At 40.7% G+C, this 23,458-nt stretch overlaps 1 protein-coding gene across 2 annotated transcripts in view; it reads right to left on the reverse strand.

The window, feature by feature from the left end:
- The window catches only part of fbxo41 (F-box protein 41), a 41,822-nt gene that overhangs the window by 4,076 nt on the left and 14,288 nt on the right, over positions 1-23,458 (reverse strand). The window contains exons 4-12 of one of the 2 annotated variants that reach the window (XM_031871387.1): positions 11,863-12,070; positions 7,680-7,753; positions 5,282-5,664; positions 2,270-2,505; positions 2,025-2,140; positions 1,335-1,487; positions 1,087-1,179; positions 858-976; positions 337-495 (exon numbers count right to left, since the gene is read on the reverse strand). In XM_031871387.1, the coding sequence (XP_031727247.1) occupies positions 337-495; positions 858-976; positions 1,087-1,179; positions 1,335-1,487; positions 2,025-2,140; positions 2,270-2,505; positions 5,282-5,664; positions 7,680-7,753; positions 11,863-12,070 (1,541 nt within the window). Of the gene's footprint in view, positions 1-336; positions 496-857; positions 977-1,086; positions 1,183-1,334; positions 1,488-2,024; positions 2,141-2,269; positions 2,506-5,281; positions 5,665-7,679; positions 7,754-11,862; positions 12,071-23,458 lie in introns of both variants that reach the window. The other variant, XM_031871386.1, reaches the window with a different exon arrangement.

Consider the following 23,458-nt stretch of genomic DNA (forward strand, 5'->3'; position numbering starts at 1 on the left):
GCATTAATGATTACACTGTAGTTTTCTTTTTCTAAGTTATTCATGTATTCTTAAATAACCATAACAGCTATAGCTGCCTGAATGTAACAGCAACCTATATTGTTTTAGTAGCCTAACCTTATCAACAAATGTGTTTCGCCTGATGTTAACAATACCTCTATATCACAGAAATATTGCACAAGATTACACTGTTCAGTACAGTTATTGCACACTTGCAGCACAGTCCTATGTGACCAGTATTAGGTACTAAATCAGAGCGACAATATTACAGTTAACAGTTGCATATTCTCGACAGGATCTTAGACAGTAAATCAGTGCAGCAGTATTCAAACTCACTGTTGAAGTGGAGCAGGGCTTTGGGGGTGACTGGTGTGGAAGTGAGCACCAGCATCTCCAGACCTTTCAAACCCTCTCTGCAAACCTCTGCTGCCACCTCCTGGTTGATTTCACTCACATGATCCAACTCCAGCACCTGGAGGCGCATGCAGTTCCTCGCTGGTGGTGGTGGGAGGTTGAAGGGGGTGAATGGAGGTAAGGAAATACAGAGATAAGGAGATAGGGGAGTGTCGAGATAATAGAAAACAGCAAAGGTTACAGTCGTGCATAAAGGCTTGTTTTAAGTCTCAACCAGTAGTGCTTAAAATGCAAATAAAGAACACAGGAATACATTTACATCCAGGTATGACAATAATATTGTTTAATCATCTCTGTCCCCTTTCTGTTTCTGTATGTTAGATTGTGGTCATGATTTAAAAAGCAGAGTGAGGACGTTTGAGTACTTCATTAAGTGTTGTAGCTAAAATCACTGAAAGTGATTAAACTCCAAACTGAATGGTAGTTTTATAAATCATATTTACCAAGCGAGGCCAGCCCCTGAATGCCACATCCAGCCCCGCCCACACCAAGAGCACGGAGGTGTGGCCAGCATCTTCCAATCGTCTGCAGGCATCGGTTACTGAAACGAGCCGGTTGTTGACTAAAAGAGACAAAATACAGTCCATGGTCATACATTTATTAAGCACTGATATCAGGACAGATAGAGTACTTGGTATTAATCAAAAGTAAGTATAATTCTTTGTCTATTACCATGGATGTAATGGCGCCACCTGTAGGGAGATGATGTCTCTACAACCTGCTCCAAGGGCCCAGATTACCTCCTGGCCAACTGGATCTGTGGCACTTCTGCAACACAATAAGTGTAATGTCACACAAATTGTGTTTCGATCACACACATGTCAACAGCACAATACTGAGTATAGTCTTTTTGTCTCATTCAAGCAAAGTCACTGAGGTTTGAACTGTAATATTTGTGCAGAGATGGGACCTGGGTCTACCTGTAGGTTACAGCCTGCAGAGCTCGGCAGTAGCAGCTGGCCAGCCAAAGAGAGCGATCGGTCAGCAGGTTGGGGCAGTGTGAAATCTTCAGTATCAGAAGGTTGCTTCCTGTGGCCTTTAACAACGCCTCCAGACCTTCCTCCAGACAGCCACTTAGACGGGAACATGAGGGAAGGTCAACAGAAAAAGACAGAGACAGAGGAAGTAATTCTCCTGTCCTTCAGAACAGCACTTCTACCATTTATAGCACAAAACAAAATGTTCCTCCAGTGTTTGCAGCGACACAGGAAGCAGCATGTCTGTTTCGTCAGAGCAGATTCGAGCTGCAATGGCACTCTGTCACCTTCACACAAAACATTTAGACATAAGCATCTTCACTTTTTCTGCTCAAATTAAATTTATACTCCCGTCTTCTTTCAGGAAATTAGAACTGATATTTTACATGCAGATTGAAATCCAACAGCACAAACACATCAGCACTCAATCACTTATGTTTTTTGTTAGCCTCCTCTCACCAATCACTGTTTAAGGAGTCATTTAGTACATCACTCATTTCATTAGTTTGCAAAGCAATTAACTTATCAAAGCAAAAATAATTCACAATGCAGTAATAAGTAACCCAAAAGTGTTTTTTTTTTTGGAAACTGTGTTCAGGTGTAATTTCCTGTGTCTATGTATATGTGTCTTACCGTGTGCTTTTAACATACTCCTCCTTGGTTTCCTTCTTGCTCCGCTGTCTTGGTTTGAGGTTTTGCAGGATGAGGGAGTGCGTCTGAGTGCACCACTGAGACAACGTGCTCAGGAACTAAAGCAAGAATATTCGTAGATCAGTGAAGATCTTCATTATGCACAGCAAAGATGATGCACAACATGTTATTGCTTTGATAAATGCTACTGACTTAGAGTCTGCACACAGTACATGTTCACTATGCACCTTGGAAGAAATGCGAGCGTTCTCTAGCAGCACTCTGGTCCACACAGCTGGGTGACGAGCCACAAACTTCCAGTCTCGGCAGACCTCAGCAGCTCTCAGCAGGGTTTTAGTATCCAGGTAGGTGAAGATACAGAAGAGAGCTGCGCGCATCTTCAGGATCTCTGGACTGATCACCTCGTTGGATCTGGACGGGCTCTTTTCATGGCGGCATGGCTTGTAGACCGCATCAGACCGACCTGTGGGAAGATAAAGGCTTTCAACCCCCTTTAATGCGGTGGTCCGCACAAGTTTTGGCCGTTACTGCTGCGTTGAATTTGGACAACATTTTCAAAGATTTATTACAATATTAAATACCGGACGGCTTTGGAAGTAGAAAGTTAGCATATTTTTAAGGTTTCAGTATATTCTGATACAAAATTAAAGGCTGAACACGAAGTTCAAATCCTTATTATTGTCCCCGAATAGCTACACTGACAAATCCAGTCTTCACTTGGTCCACTGTCTAAACATGTCAGTTCTATCAGAAAGCCAGTGGTGATGTTTGACTTCATCCTCAGTTATGAATTCCACATAAGCAAAGCCATCCAATCTTGTCTCTACCATTTTAGGAATATTGCTACATCTCAGCTTTTCTTGCTTTTTGTCAAGTACTTTGTAACAGCTGATTTTGATACTGAACAACTGGAACAAATAGACCTGATTAGGATTACCATTATATGAGTGTGTACACGTAAAAAAAAGACAGAATAAACTGACCTGCAAGCTTGGAGAGATGGTCTATAGCTTACTTTTATTACTGTAGACCAGAAATGAACAAATAAACAGAACAAATAAACAATGTTTAAAATTCATTCTGTCACATGGTGGCGCCAACCTTCAACAAGACACTCAATGAGATTACATAATTTTTTTCCTGTCTCTATTGCTATCTATTGGCTAATACCATGTGCCCAATCCAAGTCTGTCTTATTCCTCCAAGCAAGATTGCTCCTAGATGACTCATTTCATCTTTGGCCTTGGAAGGCGTCTGCTCAAAACCATCAGGGCTATGAACCAATACTTACACTCTCGCTCTCTCTTCCTCTTTCTTTCTTTCTTTCTCTCTCACACTCACACTCACACCACCCACGCTCAAGACTGCCAAATGCACTAAAAAAGCCGAGCTGTGCGTTACATGCTGAGAGAAAACGGTGTGCTTGTAGATACATACCATCTGATAGAACCTGGCAGAGACTCTCCAAATAAGGAGAACTACGCCAGTGCAGAGGAATGCCAGTAACATGTTGAGTGTTACGTGAGAAAAAACCTTTGAGTTCATGGGGCAGTCATGGCAGTTTCTACCAATTTGTCATAGGGCTCTGGGTTGGCCCAGTTTCACTCTTTCCCAGACTGCATCAGTCCGACTGATATTTAGAAGAAACCCAACAGCAGGTGAAGGAAAATGGAGGGCAGCAATGAGTTTAAGGATTTTGGCAGCGCGGGAAGTTAACAGAGAGATGCACAATCTGTGGTGGATCTGAAGAACTGAGCATGATTGGCCGTCTGACTTGGCGGCTCACTTGTAGAAGCAAAGCTTAGAGAGAAGGAACTGAGATGGTACAACAGGCAAATAGCACTCTCGCCAATACAAAAATGTTCTACCAAAGACACAAACATACAAAGGAATTGTATATCAGCAACAGCAATGTATGACTTGGTTTACTCATCTAGTGGTGGTAAATAAAATAGTGTTGAGTTGTTCAAATGAAATGTACTATTCCCTTTCTTGTTGGTTAGTATTAGCTTGAAACTGCTTTTTTATGCAATGTTGAACAAATGAAATACTTTGTTTTTAGTTTTCTGATCAATGCGCCGGCAATTTGGACACATTTTGGTTATTTGTCACAAAATTATAAAAAAAAAAAATCACATATCAGAGTGCTCTCTTGCTTTTTAAAGCTACCGCAAGGAACTTTTATTTTGTTTGACTTTTGGCGGCCCTTGTGGACAAAAGCAGTAGTGTTACGGAACACCGGAGAAAACCTCTAGTTTTACTGCAGCGGGGTCTGTCCTGGTTCTAGTTCTCCCGTGCCTCCATTCCCTGCAGCGGGCCCACCAATACAGCCTGGGCCTCCAGCAGCATGGTGTCAGTGTTGGCTCGCTGCGAGAACAGGCGGAGTAGCGAGGCGAAGCTCTGCTCCTGGCCCCAAGGAGAAGCAGCTGCTGCCGGGCGTGGAGCTTCCCACCTTCCACTGGAGCTGAAATTGCATGTCGAAGGCGGCAACTAAGCCGGATCTGGGTCTGTCCGCAGTGGGCTGGTAGCTGACAGAGGACCGGCTGCAGTCTGAGCTGAAGGACTTCTGGTGCACCTGCATGCCGTTAATTGTTTCGTCTGATTTCGCGGGGAATCTGACCCAATGACAGGCATTAAGAATAACTATAAAAATAGTCGTCTCGCTGATGGTCTCGTTTACATATAGAGGAATCAGCATGAAACTGAGACTTTTTCATAACCAGTTAAAAATTCCTTGCAGTGTTGTAATGTTACCAACTGGCTTTGTAGCTAGTTAAGTTAACTCAAGTTCATTTATATCAGAGGGCTGTAAAGCACACTACAGTCTCTGTCCTTAGACTTGTGATTTTGATTTTTTTTTTTTAACTCCAAAAACATTTATGCTGGTGTTTGAGAAAGTTACTTCAGAGTTGAAGTCATTTCTCTTGAAATGTTTACATTGTTGAGTCGACACACTGCAGCAGATATGGGGCCTCTTTTCTCAATGTTTACATTATATGCTCATGGCTGATCCACACTCAGTTAGAATGAGCTTTGGTCAGTGACCCAGCTCCAGCAACATTACAGCGACTACATCTCAACCTGATCTAGATCCCCATCAGTCACTGCTCTTATGGGAGTCATTTTAAGGCCTTTGTTCTATGAATCCTGGCTCCCATGTGTCTGGATGTTTGATTGGAGAGTGTTTGACAGTGTGTATATTTCTAAAAATAAAGAACTTCCCAGAGAGAAGTTACTACCTGTGTTAGGGCGATATCCTGCCCTGCCATGGTGAGGATAGGGAGGGGCAGACTGCTGGACTTCAGCCACAGCTCTCCTCTCGTGTTCCCACATCTCCACCTCAGACTCGGTGGTCCGGGAGCCCACGTCGGACACATCTCCTTCCTCGCCTTCGGTGCTGTTTCTGTAAGGTCGCCGTTGCCAGTTCTGGATAGCCTGTTTACGAAGACCCCAGTTCCTCGATCCTCCACATCCTGGGGAGCGCTCGTAACCCCCCTCACCCAGCCGGCACTGCGTGTGATAGTACTGAGCCTCGGGACAGTCCTCCATGGGATGCATCTCCACGCTGTCACTGTCGTAACCTCCAGAGCCCTGTGAGACGGACTTGATCCGCCCTGATGCTCTGCAGAAAAAGAGAAGAATCTGGATTTTAAATAGGATACTCAAATAGTAAAAAAAAAAAAAAATCTGTAATAATCAATATGGAAATGCTGTAAACCAAGCTAACCGGCTGCCATCCATCGCTTCATATTAGGGCCCCAAAAAAATCAGGCCTGACCCTACATGAACCTCGTTAGCCCAACCCGAGCCCGAAACACGGCAGCAGTTTTGGGCCCGAGCCCGATGGCATTATATATTATAGCCTGACCCAACCCGAACCCAGCAGGTGCGGTCGGGCCGAATTGGACAGAAAATTGCAAGCTCTACATTATATTAAACAAACAAATGAGAGTGGTATTGATCTTCTCATCTCACCATTGGCAAGAAAGCAAATCAGTGTATTTCACAAAATGTGGATGTATTTCTTTCATCTATTCATGATGCACCATCAGCTCTGCTTTTAACCAACAAGCCAAATGTGGGTGTTTGAAGTGGTCTGCTAGTACTATTTTTAATTTAGAAAAAGTAAAACATATTTTCTAAATCCTTTGGTGACCTGTTTCACTTGATCCCTCTGATTATTAGTGTCTGAGACTTCAGTTCCTTCAGCACAGAGTATCACCCTTAAAGGTCCACTGAGGAAAACTGTATCATTGGTATCAATTCATTTGACAGTACTGGAAGCAATTCTGAAACCAAAATAAACCACAAATAGGTACCAGCTGCTTTTCAGAGGATCTATAAGGGCATCTTTTGTACATACGTACTTGCTACAATACTTAAAATAACCCACCAGCAAAGACAAGTAACGAGCAGTTACAAACATCAGGCTCTCAAAAAGTAGGACACTTTTTCTTTTTTCCATTTCTGCCTTCTCAGTGCGTCCTCCTCTTTCTCTCAGCATTATATGAAGAGTGGAAGCTTCCTGCATGCATAATTTTCAATCAATAGAAATTAAAGATATTCACAGATGATACTGCAGGTAGCCCTTATCAGCTCTTGCGGGGGGAAAGGATGCACAGAAGATGAGATGCATGTCATGCAACAAATGTGAATTTACATTATGTAAAATCAAAACAGAGCTGCGTGTTTATGGTTTCAACCATCTAAACTGGGTCAATGACACAACTGTGGTTCATTGCAGTTTAATGAGCTGGTTGTAAAGCAGTAACCTGATAAAAACTGCTTAAATGTTTTGTCAACATTAAATCAATAGCAAGATGTAATGGCATGATCCCAATCATGAGAAGCTCATGATTAGATTAATTAATGATTTCAGGGGGTGTATCCAGAATGCCAATTAGCATCCGAGAGAAAATATAAAAAGGCTCAAAATTCATTGGAAGAAATGAGATATGCTGTTTGGAATTGAATGGAAGCTGATAAAAAAACGTAACAATTGTTATTGAATATTAGCAAAAATAATTTTTCTGTCAATCGAAGAATAGATTCATCATCTAGTGATGTAATAATTGTGTTCTGTATTTTTTTTATTTCAACTAATCTGGGAATAATAAAAAACATACAAAGAGCCACAAGTCAAACAGGTTATATCCATGGCACTTCCACAGTTTCCATTGTTTTTCTGAGTTACTGTAACTGCAACTGCCGTACTTGCAAACATTTATACACAGGACTGACATGTTGTACCCCGAAGGCCAGGGGCAGCGAGCACAGTCGATGGTGGTTAAAAGCTCTGCGGCTCCAGGGGTTCTGTTATATTTCTACACAACTGACAGGCTGTGTTTCACTACATCAGCTCTCACAAGGTAAGAAAGAGGAGGTGCACCAAATTCAATTGTCAGCCAAGAGCCACACAATCTCCAGCTGGACCTGCTTTTTTACCAGACTACTACTATCAATCCAGACAGATTGATAGACAGAGATATTGTCTTCCTGAGAAATATAATGTTTCCTAGTGAGGGTCTACAGTTGTACCATTAAACCCCTTCATGGCACAGCGGTGTTCGGATGCATTACATTTCAGAGGTGTCAAATCATGTGTAAATGTGCAATAGGAGCAGTGTGCTGACTTACCCTGTGCTGGGGGACGAACGTCGGTCCGACACTTGGTACATGCCTCTTGTGCTCCCAGAGTTGCTGGAGTTTCTCTGGAGAGACACAAACATGCAGAAAGAAAAGTGCCATCAGTAATAATTACACAGCAGCCGTAAGCTTCCTTAGACATTCCCCTGGCTTACGTGTATTCCTTAGTAAGCTCCTGGAGAGCGCATGGTAGCGTTGATATTATGGCTGTACCATAAACTTTCAGATAAGTGTGGAAATTACAAGTTACATGACATATACAGGTGTTTGCATTTCTAAAATATAATACAAAACAATACACTTCAAACTTTATCATGAGAGAAACAGTATTTCATTTTAAAGCAGTTGCCACAGTTAGTCAGCTCTACAATAGAAATAAAGACTGCTTTATAAAGACAATCAAATCAATCAGTCAATAAAATCCAAAAGTAGCCTTCTGCTGTTATCGTGGGAAGCTTCTCTACAGCTCAGCTCGAACAAATAATCAAAACTGAAATAAACAGCACAAGTGATCTTTATATTAAAGACATTTTCTGTATGGTTCAGTAGCACAGTTTGATCTCACTTCAGTTTACAGATTTGAGCATGTGCATTATAATGACTAGTGACAGCATCAGGATAAAATCAAGAACATCAAAAGGACAAACCCTTTCCCAACACAATAAGAATAAATGATGATCAGTCGTAGATGACAGCTTGATAGCTTGTTGAGATCATTGTGATCATTTCCTCCTCAGGGTGGCACAAAAGAAAAGCTCAAGAAGTAATGGAATGGGTTCATTTTCTGTGGAGCATTAGCGTAATGAGTACATTTCATCAAGTCATTCTTAAAATTAAATGTTTGGATCTACAGCACCATTAAACAGCATTTTAGAAATGGAAAAAAATAACCTAAAGAATCAGAAATCAAGAATACAAATATTTGAAATAATGGAATAAATTGATAAAATATGATGCTCACAATCAAACAATATTGAATGATTCAGCCCTGGAGAGTTTTAAGAGTTATTTTTCCCACTTTGTATGTGTATGTGTGCATGTGTATACATGTGTATATGTTTGCGTACTGTCATACTAGCCTACTTTTGTTCTTCTTTTATGAAATGTAACAATTTCTTTTTATTCTTTCTCTTTTTATTGTAATTATTGTCTTTCATTTTTTATTTATTCTACTTTAATACCATTATTATCTTTTCGTTATCAAATATATAAACATTCTAGGAAGTATGTCCTGCAATAAAATATTTGAAAAAACAAAAACAAATGGACCATTTAGGACCATGAATGACCAGAACAAATTCCATCAAAATCCTTTTCAACTGGCCCCTCCCCCACATATCAATCTTGTGTCCAAAGTTGACAAATTGTCCTTAAGGTGGAGGTACAGGAAGGGCTGTGGACTGTCTAAAATGTAAAAGGGTTCACCCTTTGTGGAGCATGAATCTGCTCAATAAATGTTATACCAAACATAAAAGTGATTTTATTTTGCCAAATAGTGATGCTACAGGGGGTCACCAAAGTCATTAGGAATCATCCACTGGGGATCATGAATATCCATGAAAATCCTTCATGGCAATCTAGTAGTCCAGACATTTTGCTCTTGTCAAAATGATTGGATGGACAGATTGACTGACTGACCAATCCTTACTCTAGCAACACAAAAACCTTCTGCTTCTTTCCCATTACACAAACATTTGGCTGTGGCTCTGAAGGCAGGTGAGCTTTATTTAAGTGTATTTGATGGTGAGTGTGCAGCCTGACTCTCACTCTCTCTATTTGCCTGAGAGCAAAATCCTCCTAGTCACTCCTGTGCCTGTGCATTGAAGTATGTAGTGTGTAGTGTTTTGTGTGTGCGTGAAGTATTGTGGAACTGTGCGTACCAGACTAGCGACGTGCCACAGAGGGATAATGTGCACAAACACAGACACTGTCACTCCCTCTCTCTCTCTTTTTCTCTGCTTCTACTCACACAGCTTGTTTCTGGCCTAGTGCCAGTGAAAATGGACCATGGAGGAAACAGCCAAACACCATCCGTGGCTCTCATTCCTGGCCAGCTTGTAGTAAAAGCACAACAGGGACAAATCTCCCAGAAATGGATGGAACCCAATCCATTCAGCAGAGGCTAAAACTCCAATCTGGTGACCTAAGTTTGGTCTTAAACTGGAGTAGTTCTCTATTTCTCCCTCTTTGTTGTCTCTCTGTTAAATGCCCAGAAGCTTATAAAATACTACGATCAAATCAAAGCTATCGCCACCTTCCACTTCCTGTGAAGAAAGCATTAGATTCAGCTTGAGTAGAATGAGAGAGTGAGCAGGAAACAAGCCATCCATCGCTTCTCTCGCTGTCAGTCCTAAAATACCTCTGTGGCTCTAAAAACCTGTCTCCTAGGAGATAAGGGCGACCTCGCTGATGTCGTGACAGAGAGACGGAGACTGAGGTTGTGAGGGTGGTTGGGTGACATCTCCGGGCTTTCCCTTGACAGAGTAACAAGGTGCCAACTAGTTTGTGTCTCCACACTTGTACTTGTCATCTTGATTATTCACAGTCCCACAGTAAACTGACGGATGTCTAAATCCAAAGAGAGGACGTCTAAATATAAGCAGCAGTGTTTTGGGTCAATCACAGTTCGGATGGTTGAGAAAAAAAAGTACATTTCATTTTAAAATGTATCCGACTAAATCGTGGTTGCTAGAAAAATGCCATTAAACTTCTTTCAGACGTCTTTGCAACAGGTTAATGTTCTCTCATTTCTCTCAGGCAGACATGTGAAACATTACTTCTGATTCAAAATCATGTTGGAACCTCAAACCAGAGCAAGAACTGGTTTCCATGGCAGCAAACAGATCAGTGCAATGAAACAGGTCGCCCCATTTTCAAGAGGTGTCGGATAATTTGAATAAGTGACATTTTTAAGAACTGCTTTCACATTTTCATCATCGTGTAATAAGACAAAAGAAGAGGGGGGAAATGCCACAATGGACGCTGTAGAGAGCCTGAGGGCAAAGGGCTGATGTCAAGTTTCCGGAGCACGAGGAATCTTTTAATGCTCTCTGGTCAGCATGTTGTCTGCTGCAGAGCTTCAGTATTTCTACTGATGCTTAATGCAAAGCAGACAGAGATTTGAGCCCCTAATTTCACTCCGTTACAACCATAAGTCTAAACATTATGATCCTATAACGGATGAGCAACACATTACAAAACAAAATGCTGTAGATACGTACAAATGTACCTTTTGTCTGGGGCTGTTTGGGTTAGGCCCCTTAGTTCCAACTAAGGGAAATCTTACATGTAAAGCAACATATAATAGTGTGCTTCTGCTTAGGTGTTCTTAACTGTTTTAACATGACAGGTCTTGTGCACAAACTAAAGTCAGGTTTATAAAGAGATGTAATGCAATTTTGGGGTACTTGCCTAAAGCCTGCACAGATCACTGACCGCAATGCTATCAACTAGGGCTGAGACGATTACTCAAGAAACTTGAGTAATTTGATTACAAAAAACTATTGATGCAAATTCTTTGTGTTGTGCCTTTGTTCAATTTACAAAAAAATATTTACAAACACACTCTCTTCTTGTAGATTTTGAGGTGATTTTAGTTTACTGAATTTCACCTGCTGATGTATGAAAACATGGGAGAGTACTGGACAGTTACTGTACTTCAGCACTATAAAGAAGAATAGACTTGTCGTCTCGGTCATCTCAAAGTCTATTACGTCTTCGACCCGTGGTGCATTACAGAGACATTACTCAATATAATCAAATGCTAATGCACTATCCAACAGCTCTGTCAAGGACTGTCAGAGAGCTGGGAGTAGCATTGTGGGGAGTCGTTGGTGGCAAAACAAAAATTACAAATACATATAACAGAATCACAGTGTTATGAAATAAAAGTCAGGTTGTCTAATTTATTATAACAATTCAAATGGCCACAAAATTAAATCTAAAACAGCTCATATGATTTGAAAAGCGCATTTTTAAATTGCAGTCTATATTATTGTGCAGTTCAATGTGATCAGTATCTATTTGTAAATCATATATTGTATTATGATTTGTTGCCTGGAGAGTGTTAAAACAGGAAATGTCTTGAATGTCATCAATTCAGTCAAGCCTAATCTGAAATCTGATCTCACGGTGCATTTTGCAGAAGACACATGTTAATGCATGATTTCCTCACCTGGCGTCCATTGCCCTTTGAGGCCTGGAGGCTGCAGCGTCCCAGGCTGCCGTTCGGTGTGGTGCCACAGCTGCTGATGATCTGCAGCTGTTTTTCGGCTCGATCCGCTCGGTCCAGCAGCTCCTCGATGAACTGCTGCAGCCGCACCTTGGCATTGGCTTCACGTGCCGCCGTCTCCTGAAGGAACTGGTCAATCTGGGCGACTTCCCTGAAGGCAGAGAGGGGAAGGGCAATATCAATGGGACATTCTTTAAATTCGGGGGTATGCTCTGTCTCATCAAGGGGGAAATTACAGAACTGCTGAACCTAGCTTGTAGTGAAAACAACGTACATGTTCAGCTTAAACGGTTGCTGCAAGACACTTTAAAAAAAACGAAAAAAATCTCTCTTACATGCCGTTCTGTCCGTTTTGAGACTACACACGATGAGGCTTGGTGACAGAGTTAAATACACAATACCAACGCACATGGAGGGAGAGGGAGAGAAGAGGAATAGAGGGTGAGAGAGCAGCTGTATATTTATACCGCTGCAGGCACAGCAGGGCCAAGTTCCCGTCATTTTAAGGGGCCGTGTGTTACTCAGATACTGAGGCAAACAAACCAGGAATTCAGACAGTGTTAGTAGTTGGTTGCAGCCTGGAGGCACACTGTATGTTTCTAGCATTCCCTGCAGTGATTTTGTTCAGTGTCATCTGAAAAAATGATGACGGCCATGCGTACGGTCTGGTGATCCTAAATGTTCAGATGTGGTTTGTCAGATTATATTAACTCAATACATTTAAGCTTGGATTATGAATTATACAAGCATTCCCTAATGTTCAGTATGAGCAGTCTCTGCATTGGTGGGAACTGGCCTTGACTTGGTGTATGTCCAAGTTAAACCAAAAAATGTCAATGCAACATGTTCTACCTCAGTGACACGATGAAAAAACACGGAAATTCAAAGCCACCTCTGTCCTCATACAACTCTGTTGATTCTTTCAACCTGCAATAACTGATTATTTTTAGCCACTTGGAGGCAGCAGAAACAAGTTGTGTCATGTATGCGTTTGTATCCACATGGCAAATTTTAATTCAATATTCATCCCCCTTTTAGCTCCGTTTCTGGTCTCTACAAACTCCTGAAGGAAATATCTGTCTTTTTAGCTGACATTATACTTTACTACGTCTACCAGTTAGTCGCTTACTGTGTCTGTCTGCCGTTTGGTGCTGAGCGGGTAGTGTACATTGGGTTTATCACATCTTTGCTTGCTGAAAGCAACTCTATGAGAGCAGTCAGAGTGAAGGTAGACAGCTAACAATGAGCTGAAATTCACTATAAATCTCAGTAAAGCTGAGGGGAGCTGCAAATTTGGGCACAAATTCTCTGTAGGTTCCTCACTATGAGCGACCCCTTGTTTGTTGTTCATTTTTGGATTAATCCATGAATCATTTATTCAGTAAATGCCCATGAAAAATGCCTACCATTATCTCAGAGACCAAGGTGATGTCTTACGTTACTTTTTTGGTCCAAGCAAGAGTTCAAAACTCAAAGAACAACACAATAAACAACAAGACAAAGCAGCTACTCACATTTGAGAAGCTGGAACGATCACTTTTTAATTTTAATTTTTTTGCTTGATACAGACTGACAGTTAATCAATTATCCTAATTGTTCTTTAATATTTTTTGTATATCTATTGATAATAATTGTTTGTGTAATGTACTACTTCTCACATTCAGAGAAACCTTTTTATATCTGAATAACCACTCGGCCCAATATCCCACATCCCCCTTACAGAACTTTCCTTTTAATGCCTGTCTCCATATGGGACTTTTACAATTCCCAGAAGCTTTCTTTGTGTTTGTGTCCTTATAAGCAGCATGCGTCTTTACTGTCTAAGCAATGCAGTCAGGCGAACTTAACAAGACAATTCAGACATCTGACCTTGACAAAGCCAAATTAATCACTTAAAGGTTCAGACCATCACTGCAGACAGAAAATGGGGACATAAAATGTTTAAAATGGTTCAAGCTCATGAAATAAGGCAAGCTGCTCATCAGGATGGATACTTTAACATCCCACGGATGTCAAACATCCATTACTACTGCCCATTACACAACCCAGAATCCATCAAAAAAACAGTAACAGTGCTCACAGTGAATCTTCTTAAAATTTGGGGCATTCTCTGATAAAAATAGTTTGCCATCTGGCTCAGTTAATGTTTCTTATCCTCAGGCAAAGATGGCAAAAAAACATCACTCCAAAATGAGTCAAGGTGTTTGACTGCAGGGTAGAAATGAAAGCACATGTGCTATCAAATGTGTGAGTGAACAATCAGTGAATCAGTAAATTACATCAAAATTAAGTGGCCATTACTTCTCTTCTGTGATCAATACTGTTTGGAGTAAGTCTCTTGGTAATTGCCCATAATGTGAGATTACATGATTTTTATCTACTTAGGGATCATTGGGCCCTATATACCGTCTATAGTACCAAGCATTTAGATCTCCAGACGCAAAAACTCTAATGACCCTGTTTAGAACCAGTGTTTGGTTTGTCCATTCCGGGCTACTGTAGAAACATGGCAGCATTCCTCCGTGAAGTGGACCTATACCATATGTAGATACAGTATGTATGTCTACTGGTCTTCTGGTAAGAAATGTTATGCTCCGTCACTGTGACTCAACCTTTAAGCAACATTAATTTGAGAGATCAAGACAATGAAATATTATCACCATATAACGTTAATAATAAACTTACTTAATAGCAAAGAGTTGCATATTTACGCATCCAGCAGGCACAGAGCAACAATTCACTTAGAAGCATTTTTCTGACATTGTGGTGAATATTCACTCTCCTTTATGCACCACTATTTTCACCTGCTAGTCTCTTACTATCTCTATCTGCTGTTTCACGCTGTGCAGGTAGTGTATAGAGCTTTATCGCTGAAAACAGCTGCCTGCTGTGTCTGGAAACGATGCTGGTGAGAGCAGAGAGATGGACCAAAACAGTGAAAATGAAACAATGAACTGCGAGACGCTAAAAATGATTCAGAGAGCTGAGGGGAGCTGCAGAGTGATAAATCTCTGTGGGTTCCTCACTAAGAGCAATCCCTTTCACATTACACATTCAATCTATTGTTTAAATTAGCATATTTACGAGTGCAGCTTTAAACACTCATCATCCTCCACTTTACAATTACTGTACATTTTTACCTCTCTTGCATTCATTTCTCTTTTTTTATTTCCTTTGAAATAATTTTCTATCTTTGCATTTTGTGTTTCAATGTATTTCCTGTTTGCAACATGTAAACCACTTTGAATTTCCTTCACGTATGAAATGTGCTTTACCTGCCTCGCCTAGATAGTTGAACTTGGCACTGATAAGAACAGCATAGCTTTGTGCAATACAAACACAAGATCAGCTTTCATTAGTAATCAGATTCATTTGGAGAATTTGCTTATAACTCAAAATATCTCATTACAGTGTACAATTAATGAGTCGAAGTATCATTATTTTAATTCAGTGATTGGAGCTGTACCTAATGTGGTGTATGATTAAGCAGCCTGAAGCCAAAGTTCTGCTCTCATTATTCAAGCTAATAAACGGAATGCAACAATGACTAAGCACTGTTTTTAGTTCAGCCTCCAGTATAATGACATATAGCTATCTCACAGCTGCTAATAATAGAGTAGCTGAGTTAGGATCGTATGTACCGTACAACGTGTTTTGGCATCCAAATTGCAATGCATTTGTAATTAGTCTCAATTAATAATTCAAAATATCCAATTTTTGTTGTTACTGGAGACAGATGCACCAATCCCAGAGGAGGAATGTGTTATATGCAACACAGGAAAACCTTTCCCTCTCTTCTTCTGTGTCAGGAAGAAATGCACGGCTGCACCAGGAGCTCAACCACTCAGCTGAAGGAACATCGCTCAGCGTGGAAAGCGTTATGGAGGAGAAGCAAGGGAATCAGGAATTTGATGGAAAGGCTGAGAAAGATGTTGGAGGGTGGGTAGAGGGGGTGAGAAGGAAAAAAATATATCTTCGCTGGATACTGGGAGACTAGCAAAAGATGAGGATTGAAGCTGATAAAAAAAAAAAAACATAAAGAGGGGGGATTGAGCACAAAGACCGTGAGGAAAAACCCTGCAGAGGCTAAAGCAAGACACAGCAAACAGAAATCTGCAGTCATGTGGAAGCAGCAAACACAGGAGGTGGCTGCTTCCTGTTGTCAATCCTAATTTCAACACAAACACTCAGATGTACACACATGCCTCGCTCTCAAAGCGTGACTCACTCCAACACCTCAGAAAGAAAGCCTCAAGGTGACAAACATGCCTGTGTGTTCACCCGGGCGCTTGGGGGAGCTGAAAAGGAAGACTGCCATCTTTTCTGGGTGATGAACATGCAGGTTGTTAAGTCTGGGGCGGGATTCAGAGGAAATGACTCAGCTGTGGCTAAAACAATGCGAAGTTGTTTTCTTGCCGAGAACTAGATGAGAAGATGGATAACACTCTTATTTACTTATTTGTAAACATGTACCTGTAGCAAGCTGCCAGATTGGAACAGCTAGCCTTGGCTACCTTGCCAAAGGTAACAAAATCCACCACCAATACTTCACCAATTAATCAAAATTTACCACTTAACATGCTGTATCTTGTTTGTTTAATCGGTGTATTACAATTCAAAGATGAATGCAGGTTCATGTAGTGTACAGAATAAACTACAGAGGAAGCAGTTTTTAGCCATTAACTCCTTAGAGATATGATTTGTATTCAAATTTCATATCTGAACAGCTCAGAAGTAAGCAACCAATCTACAATGTACCCTACTGTCAGCTATAGAGGCGCTTTGTTAACTTAGCCTTACATGATTTTGCAAGTCATCCTTATGTTTTTTTTATCTACAGCAGGAGCTAAATTGCACCATTAATCCTACCACATGTACCACACTGATCAAAAGTTCAAGTACATTTAATTGTGTAAAGTGACTTCATAAGACCCAAGACAAAATCTTCCACTGTGATTAGAATTTCTCAAAACTTAACAGGCAATATTTCATGAACAATGACAGAAAGGATTTATGGCCAGGAACAGTGTGTCTGGTATGTAAATATATGAATCAAATATTGATAAAAATCTGTCTTAAATAACTACTCTTGCACAAACCTGCATCTCCCCGTCATCATCATTACCTCCAGGATGTGCATTATTGAATTAAACATTATGTACAAGAGCTAAGCTCTGATGCAAACAATGTGCCTCACTAAATCCTAATACACAGCAGTAGGTTACAGTGCTACATTTTAGTATTCCCACACATTCCGCTTTAGCACCCACACAACAAACACTGGTCTTGCTCTCTGCTGCTTTTCCCCCACGAGACAACTAGAATACATAAGGGTCTTGTTTGCCTGATATTCATTTAACATCTGATGCCTTCTTGCCACTTCAAGCTCAAGTCTTGTTAAATTCAGGCCCTGAGAGATTGCCAACAAAAATCTAAGCTACAGTTGTTTTTATTACACAAATGAAAATGGGCTTTGAAGACCTCAATAGACGTCCTATGCCACTTCATATGTCCAGAGAAATAATGACTAGCTGAGCCTTCAATGCTTCATTTGCCTACAACTTAACAGCCATAACAAATAGTATAGTATGGCAAAGACATCCAGCTATAACAGACATGATTAATAAGGCACAATCTTCTGAGGAATTTTATTTAAATGTTAATAACAATCACTGGTCAGTCTCCTTTCACAGATGTCATCATATCTGGCCATTCATTTAAAATGATGCCTCATTAATATTAAAGAGCAGAGGTGATTGACTGAAAGGACCTGCATGAGGAACACGAGGCTGCTGCATGAATACGAGCTTTCTTCGCCCTAACAAAGGACAGCTGCTCGTGTCTCACTGTGTTTTGACACCTGGATTTTGAGAGACAGATTATAGGCTACATTGTGTTATCGTGTCATAATGTCACACGTATACATGCATTACACAAAAACACACAAAGAGAACGTCACCATGAGGAGATGTGTAGAGAGTATGGCTACACGAGAAGAAGATGAGAGACAGACAAGGATGAAAGGGTGAGAGAAGGGATGATGAAAGAGATGCAGGCTGAAATGTACTTTCTTCAAAGCTTCTCAGAGAAGAAGAAAAAAAAAAAAGAAGCATGTCTGGTTTCCAAAGAAACCACTAATCCACGTCTTGGCTCCGATCAATCACGAGAGAGTTTTATTGTGGCTCGAATCAGTCCTCTCAAAATCGAAACTCCTGTTACAAATCACACATGGCTGAGTCACCCAGAGATGCAACAGCAAGGTGATGATGTGGCGCATTGACAGAAATGACAGAAAAGGATGATTATATCATTATGGGAGAAAAGGCCACCTGAAATTCAGCTGTCAGACTCTCAAAAACAGAGAATGAATCTGTCCTCAAATTCTTGTTTGCATGATGACGGTGATGTTTTGCACCTGTGGATGCAATCGTTCTGCAGAAGTGCAAGTGGAAAGAAAATAGATACATCTATGAAAACGAGTAGTAGTTTTCCAGATACCTGGTGGCGGGGATCCCTACTGGGAACAGCTGGGCCCGGTGTTACGAGCAGTCTGTGCTGCTGCTGCAGCTCTCCGCTTCTCCTTTCAGGCACCCGTGGTTTGGTTTGGTCATGTTGCTTTAGTCTATTTTTATATTTTGTCCTGCCCCTCTAATTTAATTTTGTTGAATTTCGGTAAATTTGATTCAATAAAATATCTTTTGTCAAAACGTCATGGAGTGTGTTGTTGTGGTCTAAGAGACGGGTCATAAATACTACAAATTATGAAAAATGTCCCAGAGCCCAAAGAGACGTCTTCAAATTGCTGATTTGGTCCAAAACTCAGAGATACTCAGTTTGCAATGATATAAAACTGAGAAAAACAGCAAATCTTTACATGTAAGAGGCTGGAAGAAGATTATTTTTTTGCTTTGAAAAATGACAAATTATTCATCAGTCGATATCCCATTCATTTTCTGACCATTAACTCGATGAATCAGCTGAAGAGGTCATCTATAGTGCAGACTTTTAAATCATACAGGCTTTTCAACACAGCAGCAGCACTCATTCAGCTCTATGACAGCTTGACAGCTCAAAAAGGAGAGACAAAATAATGACAGCATTGTCTCAATATCAGCTTTCGACAGAAGAACAACACACATACTGACTAAACCCCAGTCAGTACATCTTCCAAACATCTTACACTCCTAGAACAGTCCATCTGCTAACAGTGCACTGGTTACTTTAACCTTTCATGACTCAACTAAATGAGAAAGAAAACAGACGTGTCCACTGAGAGACTGGCTGCACCATCCCTCCCGTTTCCCTTTTCCTTCGTGTTCAAAGCCTTTCTTGCAGCCTCAAGGACGCACACATCAGTTTCTTCCATCTAATGATGGACATGAACAGCCCTCCGCTCATGAATCCTGTTCTATCTGACGGCTAACATTCAGTGGATCATCAGAACCCTTTCTTGTTATACTCCACATTATATTGCTGCTGCAAGTCTGAATGCAGTGCCTATGGACGTACTTTGGTTTACTCCGAGCATGATTCTCCCTAAGCTTGTCCAATTACAGCTCTACATTGTACATTATAGACTTAATGTATCTAACTGCAGACATCCAGTCCTAGTAAAAGCTGTGTAAGTAAGTATGTAACAATGCAGATAGTATGTGTCAAGTAATAATCATAGAACATTTCAACATATTTCACATTGAAAAACAACGTACAACGAACCTATGCATTAGTGTTTTCATAGCATGAAAGTGTTTGGCGTCAGCGCTGCAATGTTTTTCTGTAATCCAAACAATTTACTAGCATACAGGACATCTGCTCCTACAGGGTTTGGACAAATATTACTCGACTGTCTTATGCTTTGACATATTTTGAGATACACTGAGCTTTAAATATATCATATTACAACACAGACCCTTAAGGAGGTGTCAAACTCATTTTCAAGTCCACATTCCTAGATGTATTGCAGATCACGTCCTTACTCTGATTTATTTTCATTAGAGAGCCTGCAGAGGGTCTTGCAGTGCTAACACTCGATGCTCCTCTCTCTAAGCCACTGTCGTTAATGAGGCGAGTTCTGTCTCTGCCCTGACAGCTTCACTTTGCATAGATTGCTGCCCGAGCTTGTTTTTTTTGAAGGAGGCACAGTGACAGCCAATAGACTCCTACATGTAGATCCTTTTGAGCCTTTGTCTTTCTTTTGCGGCACAGAGCACACTTACTTTATCATAGCTGGTTGTAGGAATAAATCAAGCCTCAGGGCTGAGGACTACTGCAGCAACTGTATGTGTGTGTGTGTGTGTGTGTATGTGTGTGAGCGCTAAATATGATATGAAAAACTGACATGCTTTGTCTCTGTACTGCTCTTCTCTCCTTCAATACCATGAACACCTGCACAATCTAATACAAACAACTGTAATACTGCAACAGTTAGCCCCTCCCCTGTTTGTACATCACATGAAGAGGGTACAATACAAATCAAAGTACAACAAAACCTGACACCACAACGCCAAAACCTACAGCTACAAACATTTCCATAATAATCACCTTACAAATACAATAAGCTTCACAAAGGAAGTATTTGTTGTAGGGCTGCAATTTACAATTATTTATATTGTCAATTACTTTGCCAATTTTTTTTCTCACTAAATTTGTATGGTTTGGTCCAATCTCTTTCTTTTATGTAATATAAAACGCTTATACTTAATCTCAGTACTTTTGTAATTTTAATCTTATTTCTTTTCTTTTTTTAGGGTGACTTTGTAACATCTATCCTGATGAACAAATACCCTCCTGTCCAACGGTTGTGTGCTTCCTTAATGATGCGTTCAAATTTCTTACCAATCATCACAACTGAGAAGCTGGAACACGGAAACGTTTGTCATTTTTGATGTCTACTAAAAATAGCTGCTGAATATTTTTTGTCGACTGACTAATGGACAAATGGTTTTAGCTTCAACTTGGTCCAGTGTTGGAGTATATTGGATTGAAAAAATTGCACAGGTCTAAAAATTGACTGTATAACCCACCTGTACATCACATATAAACCTTTCAACCGGGAAGAGAAACAATTAAAAAACAGCGTCTGATAATCTGGCTGCGTACAGTATAATGTCCTCCTGCAGGAGCACAGTGAGGCCAGCCATCATCTCCATGAATGAAAGGGATCACAAACGCAAGATCAAAGTTAATTAGAAATAGCTCTTACAAATGATCTACTGGAACAATAACACGACACTTGGCATATTAGTGACTAGCGAATATCACAGCAACTAAATAAACGTCTTGTATTTCTATGATAGACACAGAATTAGGCGTGTTTTTCTACTCTTGGTGTGTAGCGCACTGAGATGATGGAGATAACAGTCCCACCATTTCAAATTTCTCTTCAGGCTCCAGTTTCTGCTGATTACAGACGCTCTCATTTATTCCAGCTGCTATCAAACCATTTACCAGGCATGCTTGAGGGAGTCTGTTATTCATTCAGCTTTGACTGCTACAGTGTGGTGTGATGTTTATCATGATGTGCTTTCAGTGACTCTTGCAGTATGAGCATGCAGTTTGTTTTTGTCCGTATTGTTGTTTGTGAATGAATTTGGCTACAAACTAAACTGTACATTATAATAAGGACCGAGCTGATTTGCACAAATGTACCTGAGGCGTTTTGTATGCTTTTCATAATTATTTACAGCGTTTCTGGGTGCAGAATAAATCATGAGGTTGTGTCATATATTTATGCATAGCGCTGCTAGCAGCAGAAGCCACTTCGTGGGAGTTTCCTATGGTTGCATAGCAACTCTCGGTGAGGTGACTCGCATTTTTAGCACTTTAGCACACCACTGATGTACTGCATGATGCATATCTCCTTGAAGGAGTTTCACAGACTACACAAATTCACTCGAGAATATCAAAGGTTTTTAAAAGAATCAGCTGTTTGCATGAGGTTGTTGGGCAGCCATGTTTTAGCCAATAACGTGTCTTATAACTTTCTGCTTAGTCATCAACCCTGCTGAACATTCACCGACTGTGATGCTCTTTTTCCACCTCAGACCGACTGTATTTTAGGGTCTGAATGAGCTTACTGTTTGACTGCCAGCTTCTCCTCAGGGAGACAGACCCAGGAAAACTGTGTGTGTGTGTGTGTGTGTGTGTGTGTGTGTGTGTGTGTGTGTGTGTGAGAGAGAGAGAGAGAGAGAGAGAATCTGGGCTGCTGTTATATCTATGAGGCAGTCATACAGCCCAGGCTGGGATTTTAAGAGTAGAACTATCCCAGTCTGATGCCACCAGTTTTGGGAGACATGGTCACAGTTACTGCACCCTTTCCGACAGAGGGGCGGGACTAAATCAAAGAAAAACATGCTTGTCTTCTGCTCATTTGACCCGATGAAACCCTGTTTTGTATCATTCTATCACAAGATTAGCCACTCAAATTCTAATATTACCAGTTTAGCTGTCTCTATAATGCTGACACAAAGACACTTGTGTGAGTTAGCCGTGACCTGCAGGGACCAAGATGACCGACTGCATAGTGCACAAATCACTGAAACTCAATGGACGACTCTAGTGCTAATACAATTAGTCATAAAGTTGATTGGTTCATCATTCAACATGTTTGCTTGATAAAAGCTGTTCTCTTTTCTCTGATTTATGTGATTGGAAATGTAAAATGTTGAGGGTTTTAGAGATGCTGGTCAGACATTATTGTGAGACACACTACATCTGTGAAGCAACACAGAATCTGGACTGAAGAGACTGAATGAACACTGGAAAATAACAACAAAAACGCCAGAAGAGGCATCGGCTGGGAAGGGGTTAAAGTCAGTGGACAACCATCACGTTATTTTCCTGGCAGAGATAATTATAATGCCTCACTATTGAAGCTCGGGTGAGCAATTTATTTTCGAAGCATTTTTGTTATATTAGTTGAAATTCTCTTTACGTCTCGACAGCAACCAATTCATCAAATTCTCTGACAAAAAAAAAAAGAAAACAATCTGGTATCTGTTGTTGTCACAGGCCTGTAATTAACCCATACCATTTTTTTAATTCTGCACGTTATGATTGGATGGCCTACCTACCTACCTACCTATCTATCTGAACGCACTCATTGACATTAACAGCTGTGGTCAATGTTGGATAATGTTGTTTTCTTACATGTGAATGAGACATGAGGTAGCTAAATATGGTTAGCGATAACAATAATACGCTGCGCTTCGTTTCGCAGCCCTCTATTGTGGACTGGCAGTGCAAGGTCATGTGTTTTGAGGGAGAGGATTTTTGATGGAGGCGTGACGGGAGGGGCTGTGGATTTTTCTGTTGGATGCTTTCAAAATTGAGCATACTCTTGCTGGTTTCCCCAAAGTTGTCTACCCCAGCTTTAATAATAGCTTTAAATTGATATATACATTCCCTTTGTGCCTCATTGACGCCGTTACAAAGAAACACACACACACATACACAGTGCACAGTGGCATGTGCAGTTGCGTGTTTGTGATGAGATTAGACGTCTTGAGGGTGATTTTCTGTCTCTGACCTACTGTTGACA

Source organism: Anarrhichthys ocellatus, unplaced genomic scaffold (assembly GCF_004355925.1).
Source record: "Anarrhichthys ocellatus isolate YVR2014 unplaced genomic scaffold, GSC_Weel_1.0 scaffold58, whole genome shotgun sequence".
In the NCBI taxonomy this organism is placed as follows: domain Eukaryota; kingdom Metazoa; phylum Chordata; class Actinopteri; order Perciformes; family Anarhichadidae; genus Anarrhichthys; species Anarrhichthys ocellatus.